The sequence below is a fragment of the Nycticebus coucang genome, chromosome 8 (assembly GCF_027406575.1).
Source record: "Nycticebus coucang isolate mNycCou1 chromosome 8, mNycCou1.pri, whole genome shotgun sequence".
In the NCBI taxonomy this organism is placed as follows: Eukaryota; Metazoa; Chordata; class Mammalia; order Primates; family Lorisidae; genus Nycticebus; species Nycticebus coucang.
This window is the reverse complement of record NC_069787.1, coordinates 31,231,761-31,255,569: the sequence shown is the minus strand read 5'-3', so window position 1 is coordinate 31,255,569 and position 23,809 is coordinate 31,231,761. Positions and strand designations below refer to the sequence as shown.

General features: G+C 38.8%; 1 protein-coding gene across 1 annotated transcript in view; it reads right to left on the bottom strand.

The window, feature by feature from the left end:
• The window catches only part of SUCLG2 (succinate-CoA ligase GDP-forming subunit beta), a 305,540-nt gene that overhangs the window by 8,543 nt on the left and 273,188 nt on the right, over window positions 1-23,809 (bottom strand). The window contains exon 10 of the mRNA XM_053599312.1: window positions 10,771-10,891. Coding sequence (XP_053455287.1) covers window positions 10,771-10,891 — 121 coding nt within the window. The remainder of the gene's footprint in view (window positions 1-10,770; window positions 10,892-23,809) is intronic.

Here is a 23,809-nt window from a genome sequence, read left to right as displayed (position 1 = left end):
CTTGGTCCTCTTCCCAAGAAAGGGAATAATATGGGGATGGTTTTGCAGTTTTGAAGCTTTAGATTTGTGTGTGGGTAAGTATTTTATCTAAATGCCTTGTATTGATCATATTTTATAAGAATTAAAGATGGCTTAAGATATCCTGTGTCCCTGTATCATATCCACACCTAATTTCTTCAATGATTTCTTCTCCCATAATAAGAAATTGACATCCGGGGTGTGAATGTGATAGCTGAAGACAGTAGGACACCCCAGCTCCAGTGGCAGAAAGCCAACAGCCAAGTTCAGAGAATGGTGTGGATGTCCCGTGATGATGCAACAGAAGTTTGGGATCAAGTCTAACATACATCATAGAGGACTTAAGGTAGGTGCTTCTGCTTTTGCTTTCAACTATGTTGACCCTCAAAAAAAAAAAAAAAGCAAGTTAATGTACCCTTAATATTAAATTATAATGCAACAAACTCCGTGGCAAGCAAGAACATCTTATTAATTCTGTATTCACTTCCTATCACCACTAGGGATAAAACAGTTCTTTTAAAGAAGGAATGCTTTATACACATGAACATCTGTACATAGACTTTTTCTTTCATGGCTTCCTTGAATATTCTTCCTTTTTTTCAACCCACGTATATTTTAATTTATGAGTGATTTAAAGAATTTTCAAAGGCAGTTTTGATGGTATGCAACTTTTGTCTGAAATGCTGACTTTGGAACAACATTGCTACCCAAGAAGTAACATAACTGTACCATTGCATGGGATTCTGTACGAAGGTGGGGAAATGACTGAGTGGACCTCACTGCTAATATTTTTCTTAAGAAGTTAGAATCTTGGAGCTTACTATTGCCCATTAAATTCTTACTCTCATGGGACATTTCAGAACTGAGGACAGAGGGAGATTTAGATACAGATAACATGAAGGTATTTCAGAACCCTAGCTCATGCTGTTGGCCTCTTCTCTATACCTGGGATCTGCAAACTATGACTTGTGGGCCTAATCTGTTCTGTTGTTTCTTTTCATTGAAAAACAAACAAACAAAAAGGTTATTATGGCACAGCCAATGTGCATTCCTTTACCTAGTGTCTACCTACAGTTGCTTCAGCACCACAGTGGCAGAAGTGAGTATTCACTACAGGGACTACATGGCCCACAGGGCCTAAAATCTTGCCCTTTACAGAAAAAGGCTGCAGACCTTTGCTCTATACAGTCTAATTTCTAGCCCTGTGGCTAAAGGGCCAGGTGGAAGATAAGAACCGGCCTCCTCTGATCGCCCCTTCTCCCTAGTCCTGACACAGCAGGCAGTTGTATATCCACCTCTGATCTCTTTGAATCAACACTGGCAAATCCTTGGTTCAGATGTTCTCCTCTCCTTCTCTGCACTGTGGTAGAAAATGACCACAGAACTCTCCTCCACTGGGCTGGGACAGTTTCGGAGTCTTTCGCAGCATAGCACTTCAGTTAGCCACTGCCAATAAATAGGAGGTGGCTTGAGATGAAGCTACTTGTCATCTCTGTTCTAAAACACTCTTGCGGAATCTTTCCATTTAGGCAGTTCTGCATTGGAATAGCCACATCTGTCCTGGAAAAACAGTATCAACTAACTCTATCTATATGTCTCCATGTTTTCTCTCTGGTGGTCGATCAAATATGAATTTCAAGTGTTACATGGGAAAACTGAGGCAGGAAGAAATGAACTAACTGGTCATTCAGAAAATACCTAGAAAGCAGACAGTAGTATTCCAATGTTATAAGGTAGGACTCAGGATCTGCCACTCCTGGTACCAGCCATGCTCTAAACCTTCTCCTTATAAAAAATGGCCACACCCACAGCTGCTGCTCAAGGAAAGAAGTTCAGGCTCTTGTTCTTGAAGGAATGACCACTGCCTGGGCCTAGGGCAGACTATGACCTATGATGTACACTGGGGGTGTCTCCTCCACGCAGGGGGATGGTTGTTAGCATAACATTTCTGATTTCTTCTCTTCATTGCAAAGGGTGGGGTCGGATGGAAGGAACTGACTGGAGTGTTATAATGGAGAAAGCTGGCAATGGATAGCCCAGCCCCTTCCTTTTCCCTTCCTTTAAGGTTTTGTTTTTTTAAATTTATTTTTATTTTATTTTTTATTGTTAAATCATAGCTGTGTACATTAGTGCAATCAAGGGGTACAATGTGCTGGTTTCATAAACGATCTGAAATATTCTCATCAAACTATTCAATGTAGCCTTCATGGCATTTTCTTAGTTATTGTATGTAGACATTTGTATTCTGCCTTTAGTAAGTTTCGCCTGTACCCATTCTAAGATGCACCGTAGGTGTGGGGTGCAATGCTCAGAATGAGCCTATTTCATCTTCTCCTCCTTGGGGTCTGCCCTGGGTGGGAGCCTCGCCAGGGTTCAGTGGTACCTATGACTGGGTATGTGAAGCTGCCTATTTCTGGGGTTCACAGTAGGGAAGCTCATTGTCAATACACGATAAGGTACATCCTCCAAATTCTTTTTCATCAGTAATGAAGGTGATACTTTGGTATCCCTGGTTGTTTATATTTCTCACCAGAATCAGAACCCAGATGGAGAGGAATCTGTTGGGCACTCTCAAAGACCATAACCACATGCCTAGTTGGATGGCTGTGGACAACAGAAGTAAGGGCTGTTAGGAAGCTAATTAGACAGTCAACCTGGGGGAACTCAGAGGGACAAGACCAGCCTTTGTGAGAGGCAGCGGGTAGAAAGACCTCAAGAACGAACATAAAGCAGTGAGAAAGTCATCCAGCACTAGGGAGAGTGGGAGGAAGGCTGTCCAGATTCAATCCCATTAAAGCCTTACAACAAACCTCCTTTCTATTAAGGTGATTGGAGAGTTTTGGTTTATTACATCCTGCCCTTAGCCCTCCCCCCAAATAATACAAAATCTCTACATATAATGCAGAGCTGGTTTTCCTGCAAGGAGCCCTAGTCCTATAATCACAATGACAACTTTGCTAAGGATGTTATAGAGCAGCGGCTCTCAACCGGTGGGTCGTGGGTCGCGACCCACAGGAACTGTATTAATGGGGAGCGGCATTAGAAAGGTTGAGAACCTGTTATAGAGGGTCTGTTCTTAGGTAAGGCTGTGGATGTCCTGCATGGAATAATTTCAGTGACATTAGCTGGGGGAGAAATGAAAACTCAAAGTACAACATATAGTAGACTGTTTTGTCTAAAAATTTAAGTATTAGGTCTAAAAAGGCTTTAGCTAGCCTAATTAAGACTAATGATGTCAGGTCCTGTGAGGAGCAAAAGAAATGAAAAGTGGAGAAAAGGGAAAGACACACTTGGACAGGATGCAGGGGTTGGGGCCAGGTCATCTCACCTCACAAGGATGCAGGGCTTGAGAAAAAACAAGGAGATGAAAACTTGAAACAGAGACCATGTTGGAAACCAGCACCCAAGAGAATGATGAGATCTGGAAAAGTGCCAAGAAGCCAGGGAGCTTTGTCAGATACAGGGCTGGCCCCTGACATCTGCCTTTACTCTGTCCAGGGCCATTCTACCACTTAGCAGCAAGCCTAGGGCTCTGACACACTGAATGAAAACTTCTTCAAAGCTTGTCAGCCACAGTTAATCTTGCACTGTTCTCATCTTGGGCTTAACTAAAGACTTCCACAACAGATGGCAGTCAAGTGCATGGACACTGCTGAAGCTATGTGGCTACTTCTTAACTTTTTAATATTTGTAGGTTTCTTCTTCCCTTTCAGCATAGCAATGTTACTGTATCCATGCTAGGAAGGACCCTTGGCTTGGAAGTGTTTCAGGAAGCCCACCAAGGGGAGGTGTTGGTGCCTTGTCAACAAAGTAAAAGGCACAGAATATGTTTACATTCCCAACAATTTTAGAGATAGTTTAGGGAACATTAGAGAGCTCAGTAAGGAAAAGAACGAAAGAGGTAGGACTCTTGTTTTTAAAGATATTTCACAAACAGAGAAAAAAAAGGCTCATGTTCTGCTCATGTTGCAGAAACAAACCTTTGGTGTTAGGTAGAAAAATCAGACTGAGAGTTGGTTAAGAGAAACGAGATCCAAACTTGCAAATGATCTAGGCTTATTATGATTGTTTTTTTTTCTGAGCTCAACTTGAAGCCATAATGAACGTCTAAGAGAAAAGCCAATTCTTCTTCGGGCATGCTGGAGACACAGAGGTCTGCTGTAGATGGAAATGGGACAGTAGTAAGGAAAAATGAATTCTTAAAATAAATTTTCTTAAGATATTGGTAATTATAATACGGAACTATAAAACCACCCATAAAAAACTCAAAACTTTGGCTGAAACACTCTGTACGCTGACCATACAAAGTTGTCAATAAAAGTGTATTTCTCCACAGTATTATGGGTGGGGCTAAATTAACCATCTACGTTAATTTTTGTGCCAAGTTTTATACAGATTCCAAAAAGGAACAAAAAACCCAAACAAACATTGATTTTAGACTGTTTGTTCTTTATTTATACCCGAAACAATTGTCTACAATGGCTATATTTTCCCCCAAATAGGTGGCTGTTTAATTCACCCAGGAATCTTTTAAATAAAAATAATCCTTCACCTCAGCTGGTGAGTTCTATTCTGATAAGGCAAGTAAATACATGTAATTATAAAGTTACCGTTTTCAAAGAGAAGAATAATCCTTTCCTTATCCACTGGTAAAACAGCTTGTAATTATTATACATCTGAGAACAAAGATTTGTTCACAAAATCCCACTAAATCAAGCCTGATTTGATTGATTAAAACTTTTCTCATCAGGACATTTCTAATACATCGTGTGTGGACAGCACTAACGTGGGCTACAAATGAGTGAGATACGGCGAGGTTCCTGGATCTGCCAAATGGTCACAGGACAAATAAGAGGGCCACTTAACTTTCTTCACAAAAGGTACATACCAGTAACAAAACATAACTATTGGGCTTTTAAAATATCTGTTGTCTAGGTCATTAAAATATTGCAGTTCTCCACACTGTTACACACACGGTAAAACTTAGAAAGCACTTAGTAAATATTAGCAATAATAGTGATTTACTGTTTTAATTTAGACTCTGGTAATATTTTTCTACTATCTCATTTTTAGTGTCACTTGGTTTTGTCACAGATACTGGGGTGATAAAGAATCTGTACTCATCTTACCCTCCCTAGCTAGACAATGGAGTGTGTCAACTAATTTTAATACTAGTATGAATAAAGATCACTGAGAAATTTGCCAGTGAAAATGGGAGAATTGGCTCGGCACCTGTAGCTCAGTGGCTAGGGCACTGGCCACATACACCGAGGATGGAAGGTTCGAGCCCAGCCCAGGCCTGCTGAACAACAATGACAACTACCAACAAAAAAACAGCCAGGTGTTGTGGCAGGTGAATGTAGTCCCACCTACTTGGGAGGCGGAGGCAACAAAATTGCTTAAGCCCAAGAGTTTGAGGTTGCTGTGAGCTGTGATGCCACAGCACTCTGCTGAGGGCAACATAATGAAACTCTGTCTTAAAAAAAAGGGAGAGAGAGAGGGAGAATTGTCCAAAACGTTCCTGCCTCTTTGTCACCAGAGATAATGATGACGAGGAAGAGTGGCTCTGTTTAGAAAGAACAGAAGGAACCAAGTCATACTCTAAGGTTGTGTAAACTCTTAACTAAATGTGGAGAGATGTGTGGGAGGAAGAATTTATGTTTTGACCTAGAGAATAGCAAAGCAACATTTAGATGGAGTATAAAAGAAATTTCCTAAAAGTCCTTGTAATTGGTATAATAACTTTTTCCCCATTAGTAATGCTGAGAAACACTTTCTGGGACCGGAAATTTTGGTTGGGGTTGGTTTCTCATTTTAACTGAACTGTCATGTAGGGGAAAAATTTCCAGAGTGGCCAGTCCTCATGTGGTTTACTAAGGCCTTTTAAAGTGGGAGTGACTTACTCATTTGTCTATTAGTCACTCCTCTCCTTAGATCATCCCCTGTGCTCCCACCTCTTTTCCCACATGCATTCTACCTCACATTGCACCTTCATCTCCAACCTCAGATGACTATACTCCACCCTGATCCTCTGCCATGCTCTCTATTGAGTCGACTGTGACTTTCTGAAGTCCATCAACTACAGTATGCCATCATTCTCTTGGTCCACAGATTTAAATACCTCAGCCCTCCTTGTTCTCTTATCTCCTTTTCTGTCTGTGCTTTCCTCCACCCTACTTTATGTCTATAGGGCAATTCAGCCTGGGTTTTTAATTCTACCTAATGTCATTGACTCTGGCTACTATACTTTCTTTTCCCACTCTGCTCTTTTAGCTCTAATGCATTGTTGGAAGGCCATTATTCTCTCCAGGACAGCCTTCTGATCTACCCAGGTCCTGGGTTTTAGACTTTACCAGTGTTAATGATGTGGACCAACTCTCAGAAATGGAGGCTGACTTATCTGATAATTGACTTCTGAGCCTCTCCTCCTTCCTTGATTATAATTCAAATTTTATATATCCTTCTAGGTTCAACTTGAAAAATCTCCTTTTATACTATTTCTTTACTAACTCACATCTACAAATCTATTATAATAGTTAATACTGAGTAAGTTTAAGAAATGGGGTATGCCAATGAAAGTAAGCCAGTCTTTTTTATCTCACAGCATACTTGAACCTATAGTTAAACTTCTACAGCACACTTATACTGTTGATCAAAGAAAAGAGCAAAGAAAAAGAATATACCTACTACACTTTGAACTTATTTCAAAAGTAATTTAATTAATGATCTTTAAAAATTTTTGCGGCACACCTAAAATCCTCTCAAGGCACACTGGTTGAAAATCGCTGAAGTAATTAGACCTACGACGTCAGTGAACTTAAGAGGCACATACTTTGAGAGTCTGCATTTTCTTTGTGTTAGGAACACTGACTTGATTTGCACTTAGTTCCTTTCATGGGCCTTTATGGATCATTATGGATAATACCTTCTCCAAATATCTGCCTTTTGCTATCTACGATCAGTACCAAGAACACAGTTAGAACATCTTCATCTTTCCTTTGCATATTATATAGGGCCAATACAACCTTGGGATAAGTCTTAGTCTTGGTGTGGGGATGCTGTTTTCTGAGAAGTCACACATAGGGATATTAGTAAATATCCTTGGTACCATCATGTTGAGAGTAAGAGCCGACACCTAAGGACATTTATCACACATGATGCCAATTTCCACAAGAGGAAGAAAAGAATACCAGCTAGCACTTCAGAAATGTCAAAAGCTCTCCTATTTTTTTTCTCTTGATAAAAATCCCGGGTGCTTACTATAAGATAGGGGCTATAATGATGAGAGGAGGAGAGTGGTAAAGAAGGGCAACCATGGATATTTTTAGACTGCATAAACTTGAGCTCATTTTGAGCCATCATTCAATTCTCCATGAAATAGAAGACGTTGTGAGGTCATCAATGTTTCCAAAGGTTCATCAAACCAGGCTGTGTGGGATCCCTGATAGCTACTGCTACAAAGATAGAAGGTAACACTTGTTACCAGTATATAGATACTGTATTATATGGTTAATATTTTCTTTTGTTTTATTCTCCTAGTTATCTGTGATATGTTTTATATTTCCATTTATCCTCCTTAATGACTAAAGCTCAAGGACCACCACAAGGTATGTATTACTATATTAATTAACAAATTAAAAAAGCACAGACACATACCTTGGAAGTATATTTACTTAAGATATGCAAATCTGATCATCTAACAAACTTAAAACTTTCAAAGTTTCTTCCTAGTATCTTAATACACCTCTGATACAATTAGCAGAGATTATTAAGGGAGATAATTATAGATGCAGTATTTTTTATATTTCAGCATGCATATCATCTGGGTTTTATAGGGATCATTTAATTCTTCTGGAATATCAAGCATTGTGTGAAAATAAAAGAAGTGCTCCTTTTATTTGGAAAAAATTATTTAATATAGGTAGGGGTAACTGTCTTTCTATGTACAAATAACTATTAATTATGGGCTTCTACAAAGGGACGATTACTGGAGAGAAAGAGCCCATTATAGCATGCCCTCATTTCTAGTTATTTCTGAGGGACAGCTAATAGTATGATTTGTTAATGGAGACCTGCCCCCGTTAAGAACAGGAGAAGAGTTGACTTTTACAATTTGAGTGTCTCTGGTTGCTTAGACCTTGCAAATAGTCTCAGATGAACATATTTGATGTACTCATTAACTATTTGATCGATTTTTTCATTGTAGCTTTGCCAATTATTTTTCCTTTTATTATTTTTATTGGGATTAGTTTTGTTGCATTTACACTTCTAAGAAGATTTAACTAACTGATACGTTTTAATGCCCATATTAAGCTTTGCCAACTGGAGCATCTGCTATTTTCCTTTTTCTTTTGTGATCATCATTTCTATCTAATCCACGTTGTGCAGATCTAGGCTTGTGAGGCAGACCATCTCAGGCAAGGAGAGAAAGACAGTGGCAGAGAGTGAGAGGAGAAAGCGATACAAAGAAAGTGGCAAACATGGAGAAAAACAGGTGGCAGCTCTTCTGGAGTCTTGACTCTAAAGGATGGGGACACATAGCAGGTTCAAAACATCCTTGAACTTTATACTGAGAAGCAGTATGTTTTCCAGGGAAGTAGTTCCAGCTTAGAGCTTGGGGAAACTACCTGTCCTCAAAATGATACTGTAGACATCAACTTGAGGCTGTTTGATTATTGTAACTGAATTTGTGAATGCACTGGCAGGGCTTTTGGATAGCACTCACATTCAAAAGTGTGGTCCACAGAACCGGTGGGGTATGTGAGGGGAGAAACAGTGCTTAACGTAAAAACTATTTTCATAGTGGAAATAATAATGGTTATAATAATACTGCATTGGCAAAAACTGTTGGCATGTTAGCACGGAATAAAGGCCATGGCACTAAACTGTACTAATAATCACTGTACTTTCTGCCACCACACACTCGCAGTAAAAAATTGCCAGTTTCAAATAAGAATGTCTTTGATGAATGGTAAAACGAATAAATAAATATATATTTTATTAAATCTCAAACCCTGAGTAGACATCTTTTTAATCTTTTTTTGTGACCAAGTGGGAAGTGCAGGTGAAGCACTTCTATAATATCCTGAACTGTGATGGGTGTTCTGAGGAAAAGCACTGTCCAACTATCAACTACTCACTTTTCCATCGTACACTATTTTTTCTTGGGATAAAGACTAACACACTGTAGCTGTTCGGACTTGTTTACTTGGCAGACACTTTCTCAGAAATGAGTGAAGTAGATCTGTCACCTCAAGGGAAACTGGTGACTGATGATGAAATTTGTACTATAAAGTGAAATTCAGATTCTGGAAAACTGACACCTACGCTGTGAACGCGACAGATTCCTAATACAAAGCTTCTCTGATGAGAAGGGTGGTGATGTTAACAAATGTGAATTTTTTTTTTGCAGTTTTTGGCCCAGGGCTGGGCTTGAACCTACCACCTCTGGCATATAGGGCCAGTGCCCTACTCCTTTGAGCCACAGGCACTGCCCCAAATGTGAATTTTTGATATTGTATATTGAAATGGGCCAACCTTTGGAAGATGAGTATGACTGAAAATTTTCCCAATGATCAATGCATGCTATTATGAATCATGCATGGTAAAACCCACTTAACATGCAAGACAGATAGATGAATTTTAATATAACAGAGGCTGAAAAGTTCATTGTTAAAATTTCAGATTCCACATGAAAACTAATCCTTAATAAAGAAACCATTACTTACGGCCTTTTAGTGTAGTACCAAAGAATAATATTCATAAATATATGAAAAGTTAATTAAACATTACTCCTGTATCTAAATACACATCTCTGTGAAATCAGATTTTCGTCATATATTTCAACCAAAACAATATATTTTAAGATTATGTTCAGAAATATTGAGCTAGAAAAGAAAGGAATTTGCAAAACTATACAACAATGCCACTGTTCTTACTAAAATTTAAAAAATATTTTCATAAAATATATAATGCATATAATATATGCAAAATATATAGTATGAAAATATAAAATACATTAACCAGGCATGGTAGAGTCCACCTGTAGTCCCAGCTACTCTGGAGGCTAGGTGGGAGGATGGGTTGAGCCCAGAAGATTGAGGTTGTAGTGAGCTACAATTATGCCATTGTGGTCTGCAATCTAGCCTGGGCAACAGAGCCAGACCTTGTATATTAAAAAAAAAAAAAAGATATATATATATATATATATATATATATATATGTATGCACACACACATATGAATATATAATGTAAAAAATTAATGATTAAAAATGAATTATGTAAATAATTTTTAAATCCCAAGTTATGTTATCATATTATTTATCAATTAAATCAATTAATTATTTATCAATTAAATCAGAGATAATCCAAAATAAACCAAAGCTCTTTGGGGTCCTCAATTTTAATAAACAAGGGGTCCTGAGATCAAAAAGTTTGAGAATTGTTGCTCTCCCACGATGGATAATTCTTGGAAGCAGCATTTCTCAGTGTTTCTTCCCAAACATTCATCTCATGAAATAACTCATAATAAGAGGACTTCCATTCTAGAATGAGTTTGGAAACTATGGAGAATCCTACCACCCGCCATTCTTGGAGAGCTGCAGTCTGCTAGAGGCCCAGAGTAGTAGGAAGTTGGTTTTATCTTAATCCAGTGTTTCCTGATGTTATCTCAGGAAGTTTGTGAATCCAGGGCATGCTGGTTACTTGATTTTGGAGAAGTACTGGCACAGGGGAAATTTACCATGACTCACCTTCAAGCCGGACCACCAAAGGCACCTTGAGTTCTAGTTCCCGGCAGGCTTTGGTGATTCCATTGGCAATGATGGCACAGTTGACAATACCACCAAAAATATTGACAAGGATGGCTTCAACCTGAAATGAAAACCAGAAAGTTACCGATCAAAATGCTGATAGCCCACAGTCTCAAAAATATCTGGGTTCCATAGCTCACACCTACACTACTAGCACTTTGGGAAGCAGAAGTGGCAGGATGGCTTGAACCCAGAAATTCAAAATCAGCCTGAGCAATAGTGATAGCCTGTCTCTACAAAAAATAAAAAAAAAAATTAGCCAGATACAGTGCCATGTGCCTGTAATCCCAGCTATTTGGGAAGATGGGGTAGGAGAATCACTTGAGCCCAGGAGTTGGAGGTTGCAGTGAGATAAGATCACACCACTGCACTATAGCCTGTCTCAAAAAAGAAAAGAAAAGAAATAATAAGAAAGACAATTAAAATGAAACTTCTTGCTTTTTAATTTTTTATACAGAGCATAAAACACAAAAAAGGCTCAGAAAATGTTAAGTAAGTTAATATTTAATAATGAATATATGAATATACAGACTTTTAGTGTAGTACCAAAGAACATTCAGAAATATATGAAAAGTCAGTTAAAGGTAAAAACTATTTTGATAGCTATAGTAGTAGTAATAATAATGGTAATAATAATACTGTGTTGGCATTTGTACAAAGGCAGTCCCTGGGTTACAAACAAGATAGGTTCTGTAGGTTTGTTCTTAAGCTGAATTTGTATGTAAGTTGAAATAGGGACATTTACCTGTTACCTGTAATAACTTCTGTCCATCAGTGTGAGCCAGATGTCAGTCAGATGTTTGTAACTCTACCTCTGTATGTATAATACTACCATATTAACCATATTATCTCATCAATAACTCCTCTGAACTCAAAAAGTGAATTTGATTACCATTCCTTTGTCTATTTCTTACATATTTTCTTCTGACTTTTAAAATATTGTTCGTCTATTCTTTTTATGAGTAGAGCCACTTAAAATTTCGTGTACTTCTATTTTTTTTCTCTATGATTTACAATTAAATTTGTATGAGTCATATGCCTTATGCCGTATTTCAAAGCTAGGAGCTTACTATTTTTTTTTACATATTAATAGGTAAAGATTCAAATTTTCCGTGCTTCCTTAATACCTCTTTGATATGCTAGGGCGTATTTTCAAAAATCAGAGCTAGTTTAATTACCTTAGGTAACAACTTTTTTATTTTTAAAAGACGGCCTCCTAAAATAAAGAGATATGAACTCATAACACAAATAGCAATGCAAGGAAAGTCAAACTACTGACTGGAGTTTTTCAGAAATGTAAATTTAAACCCATCATGTTAACTTGTTTGTACATAATCCATATTCAAAGGCATGTGGGCCAAAAAAGTTGTACTTGTCCTGACTTGATAAACAGGCATGAGAAAATCCTGTATAATTAACATGAAGAACAAGATAATGAAGAGAATTCATTACCTAGATTAATTGATAACACCCACAGAAAATGACTATTCATCAAGCCGGAGGCATCAAAATTCCAACAATAGAATCACAATTAAATTACACTACACTAATTGCAAGGCATCTATGTGTGTGCTGCATGCCATTTTTAAATCCTGTTATTTCAATATGCTAAATTAACTACACAAAACATATGAGAAAAGAATTTTACATTTGGACAGCATAATATAACTGTTTAGAAAGTGCCATTTATAGAAATCCTTTTTTATTTTGATTCTTCCTAGAACCCCATTCGTTAAGTAAGGTGAAGGTTAGTTGTAGCTTGATCAAGCCAATGGGAGCATTCAGGTGCTGTGTCCCCAGGTCACACAGCTAACATGTAGCAGTTGTCAGGCTCCAAGTCAGTTCCCTACCATGCTTGCCGATTTGTTCATGCGTGTCAGCTGCTAGAGCTGGGAGCTGGGACCCCGCAAGCTACATAACCTCTCTTGAACCTGGTTTCCTCATCTCTACAATAGGAATGATAATAGTACCTAGTCCATAAGGTTGTTGAAAGGCCTAAATGAGATAATACATGTGAAATGTTTAGCAGATGGCTTTAAATGCACTTAATAGATATTGACACATTCAATGTGGGCAGGTTACCTACACAGCAAGTAAGAAAGCCTTTCTTTAGTAGACTGCAGCTATGTTAAATTCAAACATGATGGGAACATGAAGTTATTGAAGTTTAATAAGAAGGTAATAATATCTTAAGAGTAAAATAAATGAGCAGTATGTATCACACAAATTAGAGATTGGGGCTACTCCCAAAAAAGAAGTATCCCATTACCATTCACAGCAGGCTGACTGGTAAGCAGAAGCTTGCTTTCTAATCACAGCTATTAAATGCTGTTAGCATTGAGACTTGGTACAACAGCAGTTTCCAAGTAACTGTGGGATGGAGAGGAACTTGCCAGAACAATGGAAGAAAAACATGCAGGGACAATAATGACTCCATGGGGCCATGACAGAAACTCAGGAACAACTGGGGCTCTCAGTAAGAACTAGGCATTCTAGTCAACCATGCATTGGCGTGCGCACACCTCTGCCTAATGGTTCCAACCTGCACATTCTTTAAAGGTGAATTTAGATCTCAACTTTTCAAAGCGGCTTTACTATCTCAAGAAGTTTGAGTGAATCATTCTGTTTAATTCATCTAAAACTGTCTAATCATTCTATAGAACAGTAGCAATAAGTATGATAAACTTATGTGACTTCATCTAAGTGGGGAGGGGGCAAGGAGCAGGGAAGATGCTTATGACCCGGGTGACTCAATTCCACTCAGGGGATGTGTGCCTTGAAGTCAAACAGGGGCTATGAAGCTGGTGTTGCCTTGGTTGGCATCAGTTCCCATGAGTCTCTCATTGCATTTAATTAGAGTCCAACACTGAAAATAGATATTCTTCATACATCCACTTGCACTCAAAAGTCAACCATCTCCTATAACTTGTTCTGAACTCAAAGAAAAGGCCTCTTTTCCATCTGTAGAGGAATAACTGGCTTTACAGGCTTACTGAGAAATGGATCGTTGTTGGTGTCCACTGTAGTCTACTTTTCTCTCCTTTGACCCCAGGAGGCAACTGCCTTATGTGGGTCATCTTTGTGCTCCCCCAAAGCAAAGATTATGTTTTTTTCCCCATCTTTTTATAATCAGTTGCTAGCATTATCCATGACATGATATAATCATCTGAGAAATAGTAGTTTAAAGAATGAATGAACTACATTAATTTCAGTAGCTACTTGATAATCATTTACCTTATCCTGGGCACAGAGTAAAGTGCTTGGGATACAGAGGAGAATAAGGCATCATTATTGCCCTCAAGGAATTCAAAGAGTAGTTGAAGACCAGAGGAGTAAAATGACAATAATAACACGGGCATTTGCAGATGCCTCACATAGGCAAGGCCAAGGCAGGGGCAGGGATGCAGGCTGCTTCGGGAGAGAGGCTTTTCAGAATAGGTCATATTCCAGTAGACAAAGAGAAGGAAAGAACAGGATCTGAGACAAGGAAACAGCCACGAGAAAGGCAACTATGTTACCCAACTCAGTTCATGGAGGGAATAGTGGCTGATCCAGGAAGTAACTCAGGATGGCACAGGCAAGGCTGAGAATGACTGGTGCCAGAGGCCAGGGGTGAGAACTGAGAATTGCTTTACTCCTTCCTTTTCCAGAAATGAGTGAAGGCAAGTCTTGATACCAGCCTCCCTGAGAAATAGAGGGGAAGTGACAGGAAAGGGACAAAGTGAAGAGTGCAGAAGAGGGAAATACACAGAAACCAGGTAACAACATGAGAGAAAGAGCGAGGGAGGGAAAGGAGATAGTGAGTCAATGACAGGGAGTATGAGAGACTGCAAGAGAAGAAAGAGAAAGAGGGAGGGAGAGGGAGAGAACACAGGCGAGTGAGAGGATTCAAGCCCCAGAAGGAGAGTGAGCAAAACATTTAGGATTTCTGTAAGGATGGCAATAAGACCGAGAAGCACACAGGCCACTTAGTCCAGGGAAATGGGGTTGTTCAGGCCGTGCAATATGCTACAGAGCACCAAAAGGAAAATCACCACCTGGGGCTGTGGGAAGACCCCACTCAACCAGAGACTATGCTGTTCCTGCCTTCTCTCTGACTATAAAATCGTTTGCTGCATTTATGTGCTTTAATGGAAATCTGATTTAAGCTATCACACTAGACCGATTTCTATAATTAACTACTGTAATCTGTAATCTCAAACTGAGAATGAAATTAAGACAGTTTAAAAACGAAAGCCTCGTGACATCGTTATTATTTAGCATTTATAAAGCATGTCAAATTTCCATTGTGCGCCTCATATGTTCATTCATTTTATAACCACTGACTGCTATTCCATGACAACACCAATAGCAAGTTTTAATTGTCTTATTTTTTTCCTAGCAAAGAAAATTAAAAAAAAAAAAAAAAAAGTCAGTTCTAGGTCTATTTAAGTACCCAGATGCTCTCTCAGAAGATCCCTAAGTGCTTTTGGGAACACCAGACTTTTTTCAAATTCTCGGGTGTGAATCATGAGGGTTGCTATTTACCATTCTGCAAAAGTAAAGATCATTTAATGAGGCAGTTAAGGTGCCAGATACAGAGCCCAGGTCCCTTGACTCCAGACAGCTGCTCCCAAGGTACATCTGGGGCAGCGCCTGACAGCTGGGTAGGTGGGTGAACAGTCAATATGCAGGTTTTCCCAAGGTCTCTATCTGGTTTTGCAAAACACACTGTGGCTGCAGATTTAATCCACAATTAAAAGGAAAAAATGAAATTCAAGAGAAGAGAAACTACAGCCTTTGCTATTTATCAAGCTTGTCTCAATCTCCCCGTTCCCCAATAAACAAACAAACAAAAATCAACACTAAAACCATTTTTTGGAAGATATATATATTTTTTTTTAGTATCTGACGAATATTAGGAAACCCCAGTCAGATGAATTCATGCACAGAACATTTTTGGGGAATAATTTTAGACAGTTCCTACAATTCTGCTACTCCTAACACATGAGTATTATATGAGGTGGGTATAATCATCCCCATTTAAAAGTTAAGAAAACTGAGGTGAAGATCTGAGAGAATCACTGTCAAATATCCTTGAGAGCCAGCGAACCTACTGAAGGTCCTAAAACATGTACCATGCTTGGTATTGTCTCATTTATTAGCACATCTGATTCTGCCATAAACTTGTGAGACATTAGCTACCCCATTTTATTTACTTACTTATTTAGCCTTTTTAAAATATCCCTGTACCTTGACAACAATAATTTGCATAATTTTTATGGGTGAGAAAACCAAGACTCAGAGAGGTTAAAACAACTAATGCCAAATCATGCAGCCAATATATTGTCAAACTCAAGAAATCAGTTCTTTTTCTTCAACATTATCCTGATTCCCTTTAATAAAATGAAAACAATGCTACATTGTTCAATAAAAGGTGAATTATTTATTCACTATATATTCGTGACAGCCTATTCTTTACTTGGTACTCTTTAACTATCAAGAGTGGTCAGCAGGGCTCGGCGCCTGTAGCTCAGTGAGTAGAGCGCCGGCCACCTGCACTGAGGCTGGTGGGTTCAAGCCCCGCACGGGCCTGCTAAAGAACATTGACAAATGTAACCAAAAAATAGCTGGGCATTGTGGTGGGTGCCTGTGGTCCCAGCTGCTAGGGAGGCTGAGGCAAGAGAATGGCGTAAGCCCAAGAGTTTGAGGTTGCTTGTGAGCTGTGATGCCATGGCACTCTACCATCTGTGACGTGGGGAGGGAGGACGGGGAGGAAGAAAGGAAGGGAGAAAGGGAGGGAGGGAGGAAGGTGCAGTCGGCAGTAAAGCTGGCATGAAAAACTTTAAAATTAGACAAAAATGTTCTATATCTAAAACTACTAAATGGGCCAGGTGCAGTGGCTCATGCCTGTAATCCTAGCACTCTGGGAGGCTGAGGTGAGTTGGCTGCTTGAGCTCAAGAGTTTGAGACTGGCCTGAGCAAGAACAAGACCCTTCTCTACTAAAACTAGAAAAACTAGTCAGGCACTGTGATGGGCACCTATAGTCCCATCTACTCAGAAAGCTGAGGCCAAAGGATCTCTTGAGCCCAAGAGTTGAGGCTGCTGTGAGCTATGATGCTTTGGCGCTCTACCCAGGGTGATGGAGACAGACTGTCTCAAAAAAAGAAAAAAGGAATAAAAACAGAAAAGAGAAAGTAAGAAAAGAAAAGAGAAAAAAAAAAGAAAATTCCTAAACCGTGATAATAGCCAGGAATGGGAGAGAAACACTGGGAATGGTGGGACTAGCAGGACGGGGCCTGCCTTAGACTGGGTACTTAGGGAGGGCCTATGGCAGGAGGGACCTTTCAGCTACAGTCAGAAGAAGGGTGTCAGTGAGAGGCCTCTCTTAATCCAGGTAGATTAAGAGAGTCTCACACAGTAAACACCATGAGAAACAATGTGAGAAGACTTTGGTTTCAAGACTCCTATACAGACTTCAGCATGGTTAGGAAGAGAGCTAATATTTATTTAGCATCCACAGTGCATTTACATTAAACTCATAAGATACACTCTTTTACTGTCACTTTATAGATAAACCGAGGCTCAGAGAATTTAAGGTCTCCTAGCTACTAAGTTGTCACAGTTCAAACCAACATCTGTTTCACAACAGCACACACGAGGCAGTGTGGAATAGCTAGGCAATCATCTTGGGGAAGACAATGACATACATACACCAGAGGTTGGAAAACTATTTTGTTAAGAGCTAGCTAGTTGGCTAGGTGTGATGGCTCACCCCTGTAATCTTAGCACTCTGGAAGGCCGAGGCAGGAGGAGATCAGCCTGAGAAAAGTGATAACCTCTACCCAACCCTTGCCTATACTAAAAACAGAAAAAAATTAGCTAGGTATGGTGGTGGGTGTCCACAATCCCAGCTAATGAGGACTGCTTGAGCCCAAGAATTTGAGGTTGCTGTATGCTAGGCTGAGACCATGCACTCTAGTCCAGGCCATAGAAGGAGACTCTGTCTCAAATAAATAAATAAATAAAAAATGAACAAAAGGAGCTAGTTAGTATATAGTTTAGGTTTTGTGGGCTAGTCTCTGTTACAAGTACTTTGCCCTGCCCTGTTGCAACCTGAATGCTGTCATAAACAGTATGTTAATGAATGAGCATAGCTGTATTTTAACAAAACTTCACAAAAATAAGCAGTGGGTCAAATTGGACCCAAGGGCCATAGTTTGCTAACCACTGAGGTAGAGATAATTTGGTTGACTTCTCTCCAGATTTACTCGTGCACACCACCACCCCGCCTTCTTTCATTTGATATATTTTTGACAGCACTTTTCAGATTTTATGTTTTCTTTGTTGTATCATTTTCTTGGCCATTGCTCAAAACATAGGTACTTAGGATGTTATGGTGGCTGATTACATAAATGTGTCCATTCCAACTTTAATATCCCCTCTTTGAAACAAAACCCGTACCTTTACCAAGTTCATAAAATGAATGCCTTTGCTTTAGTCTTCTTCCCTCGCTGACACTGTCCGGAAGTGAACAAACAAACTTCTGCAATAAGCCAGCCACTGTGCAATGGGTATTGCAAATGGTTAAATACCGTACTGGGTTTAAAATACACTGTAGCATAGATGTCTGTGAAGCACAGGAAGTGCAATTACTGAGCTTTTTCTCTGTCTATTTCAATTTGAAATGCTAATCTAGTTCCAGTGCAGTGGGCATCTGGTTGATAAAAATCAAGCAAGCATGTTTACATCAGTCAAGATAAGGACTTTTTAAAAATCCCAAGTTATTTTAATTTTGAATGTTGTTGCTCTTATTTAAGCATCTGTTTCTGTGGAACTATTTTTCTCCTCTTTGTTGTTGTTTTATTTTCCTGATGAATTCTAATCATGTCTTCTAATCCATTGGCAGCCAACGAAGGAAAATAAATGGTGAAGGAAATTAGATGCAGCTTGGATAATTGATGTTTGTATGCCTGGCTTTAATGAAAATACTCTGCTAAATTAGAGGGGAGTCTAAATGGGTTCAGTCAATAAGGTGATTCAGGTGAGGAATTCAATATTGGGCTTTGTTGTAATTTTACAACTAAACCAATAGATCATTTCAATTGAGACCAGACTTGTCTTCTGCTGAAATACTGGTGAGTGGCTCAGGCTTACTTTTCTACCTTTTGTATGTTCTTGAAGTTTGAAATTATTTTCTTTGGACTAATTTCCTTTAATGACTTTCACAAAGAATATATGAAGCAGTAGGGAAATCTAACCCACACCCAGCACAATTACCAACTATCTCATTAGTTATATATATTTAGGGATATCAAAACCATAATCTTTAAATATAGACCTTCAGCTCTACGTAGGATCCAGGCACCTTCCATTACAAATACTGGTTTATTTTAATAGCTTAAAAAATACTGTGAATATTGTACTATACAAATCATGGAGCTGTATTTCCTCCCCAAATGAGTACCTTATTTGCTTAAGTCAAAGTTTTCCAAAGTATATTCTATGAAGCAGTAGACCTAAGTAATGCTTCCTGGGGAAAAAAAAAAAAAATCACCTTCTGGTCAAATAATTTGTATTCTAGCTTAAGTGAGCGTTAGCAAACCATCTGTGTTTTAACTTGTAACACTCTAATTTAGTGACTCTGCAAAAGTGAATGGGTTGGACATTTGATCTGCAGAGAGCTGTCAAGAAAGGTGTTCTGGAGCTGTGCCTTCTGTGGCTGGTGTTGGCGCAGGAACCCAGGGTCCTTGTCCACAGAGATGCTAATCATTTCACTATTTAGGTTGAATTTACAGATCTACAAAGCAGAAGGCTTTCACAGTAAATACCAGCAATCACAAATGTCCCAACCAGGCCAAGGGTGCCATCCACATGCCTTCCTAGTTGCCAGCAAACACAGCTGTAGTGGTCAAGTCACATATTAACAGGATTCCCATGAGAAGGAAAAATCAGAACATAGAAATACTGATTGGCATTATCAGCAGGTACAGAAGACACTGAGTTACAAGGACTGAAGGGTATATTACAAATGTTTCCTGGGGAAACATTACAAATAGGTTTTTTATCTTTTACAAAGACCCTTCTTATATTCTTTTAACTGAAAATCAGAACTATTACCATCATTACAAAAGCCACTTGGACATTTAGAATGGCAAATGCAAGGTTCTTTTTTGAGTACTGTGTGTTTAAAATAGCACTTGCAAAAGCTACCATAATGTATAATTTGGCCACAGAGACATTTGAAGATTAAAAAAAAATAGTGAAAAGATATTCTGGTCATACTATTTCACTAAGAGACATCAAAAAGCTTAAATAATAGAGGTATGCAATTCTTTTCAAAAAAATAGCGATTAGAATTGACTTTTAAGAAATACTTTGGTTATAAAACTGCCTTCCTAGCTTAATAGATAATTGCTTTCAAAACAGGATACTCATTACTCATAACGTTGTATCTCTATTTTATCTGTCATGGGAGCCACATTGGTGCAGAATAAGAATATTTATCAGTACATTCTTTCTGGGCAGTATTTGGTCGTATCATTCAGATTTCATCATGATGAATGTCAATATGTCTATTCCATCATCATTGGAGAGTTAATATAAAGAACACCCGTGAAATTGGCAACTTGGTGAGGACCCATTTATTAATCTATAAACAGGATGTCTATCCATTTATCGTTATAACACAATAATCTCGATAGGGTAACTTTCCCTATAAGAAAGAAAATAAAATGTTTCTATAGGTGGTTTCTTTTCCTTTTTCACAAATGACATCAATTGAAAAAAAAATTTAGCTATGCAGACAGAGCCAAAACTTAGGACCACACAAATTCACACTTCACACCCCAGAGAAAGAAAGACAAATTTAGTTAATGGCAAAACCCACTGTTTCTGTAAATAACAAGTCTAATGCAAAATGAAGGTAGAATATAATGATTCTGTGACACTTTATGCATCTGTTCAAATAAACCTATTTGATCACTTAGTTTTCTGGAAAAACAAAGGGTTGACAAAGATTCATATCAAAACCCCAGTGGAGAAATACCTGACAGGGAAAAGTAAAAATATAAGCTTCCAGCTGAGATCTCAGTAAGATACAAGCTATTTCTTATTTTTCCCCCTACAAAGACTAGATTTAAGCTGTTTCACATTAATTTATATTAATATGTTTTAAGTTAAAAAATTTAAAAAACACGTTTTACTCATTATAAATCTAATTAGAATATATGTAAAAATCAACATACTGCCAAATTTCCTTGTAAAAAGCAATTTTCAGTTCATTTCTCCAATTCTCTACCCTTTGTTCATTCCAGTAAAATGACTCCAACGTCAAACTTCATACCCAGATTTTTAAAACTTTGAAATTTTCACTGCTGTTAATATTCCTTAGCACTGCGAACTTAAAAACTCAGATAAATCAAGAGAAAAGAAACAACTCTCTAGGAATGTTACCCATTTGAACATTTGCATTTATAAAGATAATCAACATCTTATTTGATTTAGGGCTCATTTGAAATGCCTGGGCAGGACTGGTGCTGAGTAATATCAGAAAGAGAGGAATCTTATAGAATGCATTCTGTGTCGACTAGCAGTGTCAGATATCACTGTCACCAGAACACATCCTCAACTATAGACAATGTTCTAAAATTAGTGATACCTCTGTCTAACCTTGCTGCATCTTTTGTATAGAAGTCTGACCTATTTATTTAGCTGTTCAGTAAATGTCCGTATAGCATGTCTGGAGCAAATCAGAAACTATATTGGCAAAGCATCCCCCACCGTCCGCTAAGAATGATATTTAACAAAACTCTTTCCACTTCAGAGTGTCTAAATCATCGATTGGCCACACCTTCTCCCATCCATGGTTAACCTTTTGTGGACCTCACAGAATCCTCCAACTGCTACAGTCCAGAATATTCTATTCCCTAATTCACATGTTCATTCGACCATCAAAACGTCACTCTCTGGGACCCGTCTGGGCTACAGATCTCTCAGGTGTCTCACCAAGTTCTTTTCACTCTTTTCAAACCTGCCCTGGGCCCTATGAGGCTGATTAAAGACCAGATCAGTGGACCCTTTCTTATATAGCACATGGGAAGGTCTGGCAGGAGGCAAAGGAATTTGGGGGTGTTTATTCCCAAAGTCCCTCCCAGCAATGTCATCTGAGGTGGCTGTGTCCTCTACAGAAGGTCCCCAAGCATTTCAAGAGTTTTCATTATAGGACTTTCTCTTCTGATCAAGTAACTAGCTCCTTCTCTCTTTTCTTGAGCTTAGGAATATAAGAGGTCCCAGGCTGCTAGTTCCAGGTTCCTATATCCTCTACCTGCACCTTCATTATCAGCCTTTTAAAAAACAAACTCACCTGCGTATACAATGAATTGAGTGAGCCACTGTTTCCTTTAACACTAACTTATAACATTGTATTGTGACCAACCTAGTTTGAACTTGAGAAAATCCATTCAACCTTCTGGAACTGGAAGGTTAGTTTTTGTTCAGTTTTCCCCTCTCTGTAACCCATCCAAGGCCATGAGTTACACAGTAAAATACATCTGAATATTCTCAGCACAAGTCCTTAAATGAGTATTATCAAATACTTCTATCCCGCTTTCTTTTTGGGAGATGACTAACACCTGAGAATCTGAAATTATTGCTCATTAACTGTCTGGATCTACACCCAAGTTAAATGCTTTAGTGTTTTGGGTCCTGTCCATTATAAATGATAGATGATAGCCTGCCAGGTGAAAAGAAGTCTGTCAGGTGAAAAGAAGCTTCTCAGCACTGAAATGGCTTCATTTAGTTTATTAGCCACAAACAAAACTAAGGAAGGGCCATCTAGGAGGTGACTTGCGATCCTTACTTTAGCAGAATGAAAGATGGGCTCGGTAAGACTGAGCATCCCCGCCACGTGGCTTCCAAGTCTGTCTAAAGGAGGAACACAGATAACAGGGAGATAAACCCAAGAGAGGAGTTAATAAGTAAAAGCACAGGTCTACAACATCTGACAAAAGATGATGTTTAACTCCCAAGAACTGCCAAAGTCTTGGCTTCAAGTAGTCACCTCACATTTATTTCAAAAGCCACACTCTTCTGTTCTCCTACGCAAATAAACTTGGTCATTAAGCTGTTAATAGTCAACCACAAAATACACCCATAGGGAATATGTACAGGATGGCTGAACAACCAAGAAAAACTACTGGGCAGGAAACAGAAGCTCTTGAATTCCATAGGCTTTCCAGGCAGCGAAGAGCACCTCAGGACAGACAAGCACACGGGGAAAGTGAATCCACAACTCAGATGAATGTGCCTGCCCAGATGGCAGAGATGCCTTTCCTCTTCTCCACCCTGTCTGAAACATCTGGACAAAAGTCCCTGATTGGACAGCCTTCCTTATCTACGTTCTCATATGTCCTTCAGCAGAGTTTATTTTTATTTAATGAACATGTATTTCCCTATATGCTAGGTCCAGAAGTAGTACTGAATCTATTTAATGTCTGTTTTGTGTCCTACCAAAGTAGAAGCTTCTTGGGTGGATTGATAGAAATACATTGATAAATGTCTTGAAGAGCTTGCTTTTTATTTCTTCTTATTTTTAAAGATTATCCTGAATACTACAGTCTGGGGTTCTCCCTGGGTTCTCTATCTGACCACAACCCTAAGAGGAAAATGACTGCTTTTCTCTTTCAACGTAGTCTTCTGGGTTGCTCAAGACCGGCTGAGTTTGTCTCCCATTTCTTCTTTGCCCTGGCTAGGAAATGCTTCCTGTAATGCTCATTTCTGTTACATTGTGTGCTCTGCCAGTGTCATCTAGCTACACAAAATGTATCCAAGATCAGCATCTGTCCTCCAGGCTTAACCTTTGTAAGCTCCAACACTAGCCAGATGTGCCAAACCCAGAAGGGGCTTTCCACACCAGGACATGTCTTTCCTGATGCTGTTGCGACCTTTTCCTTTTCCCTCTCCCTAAAGGGATTTGAAAATTTGTACATGTAATGAAAT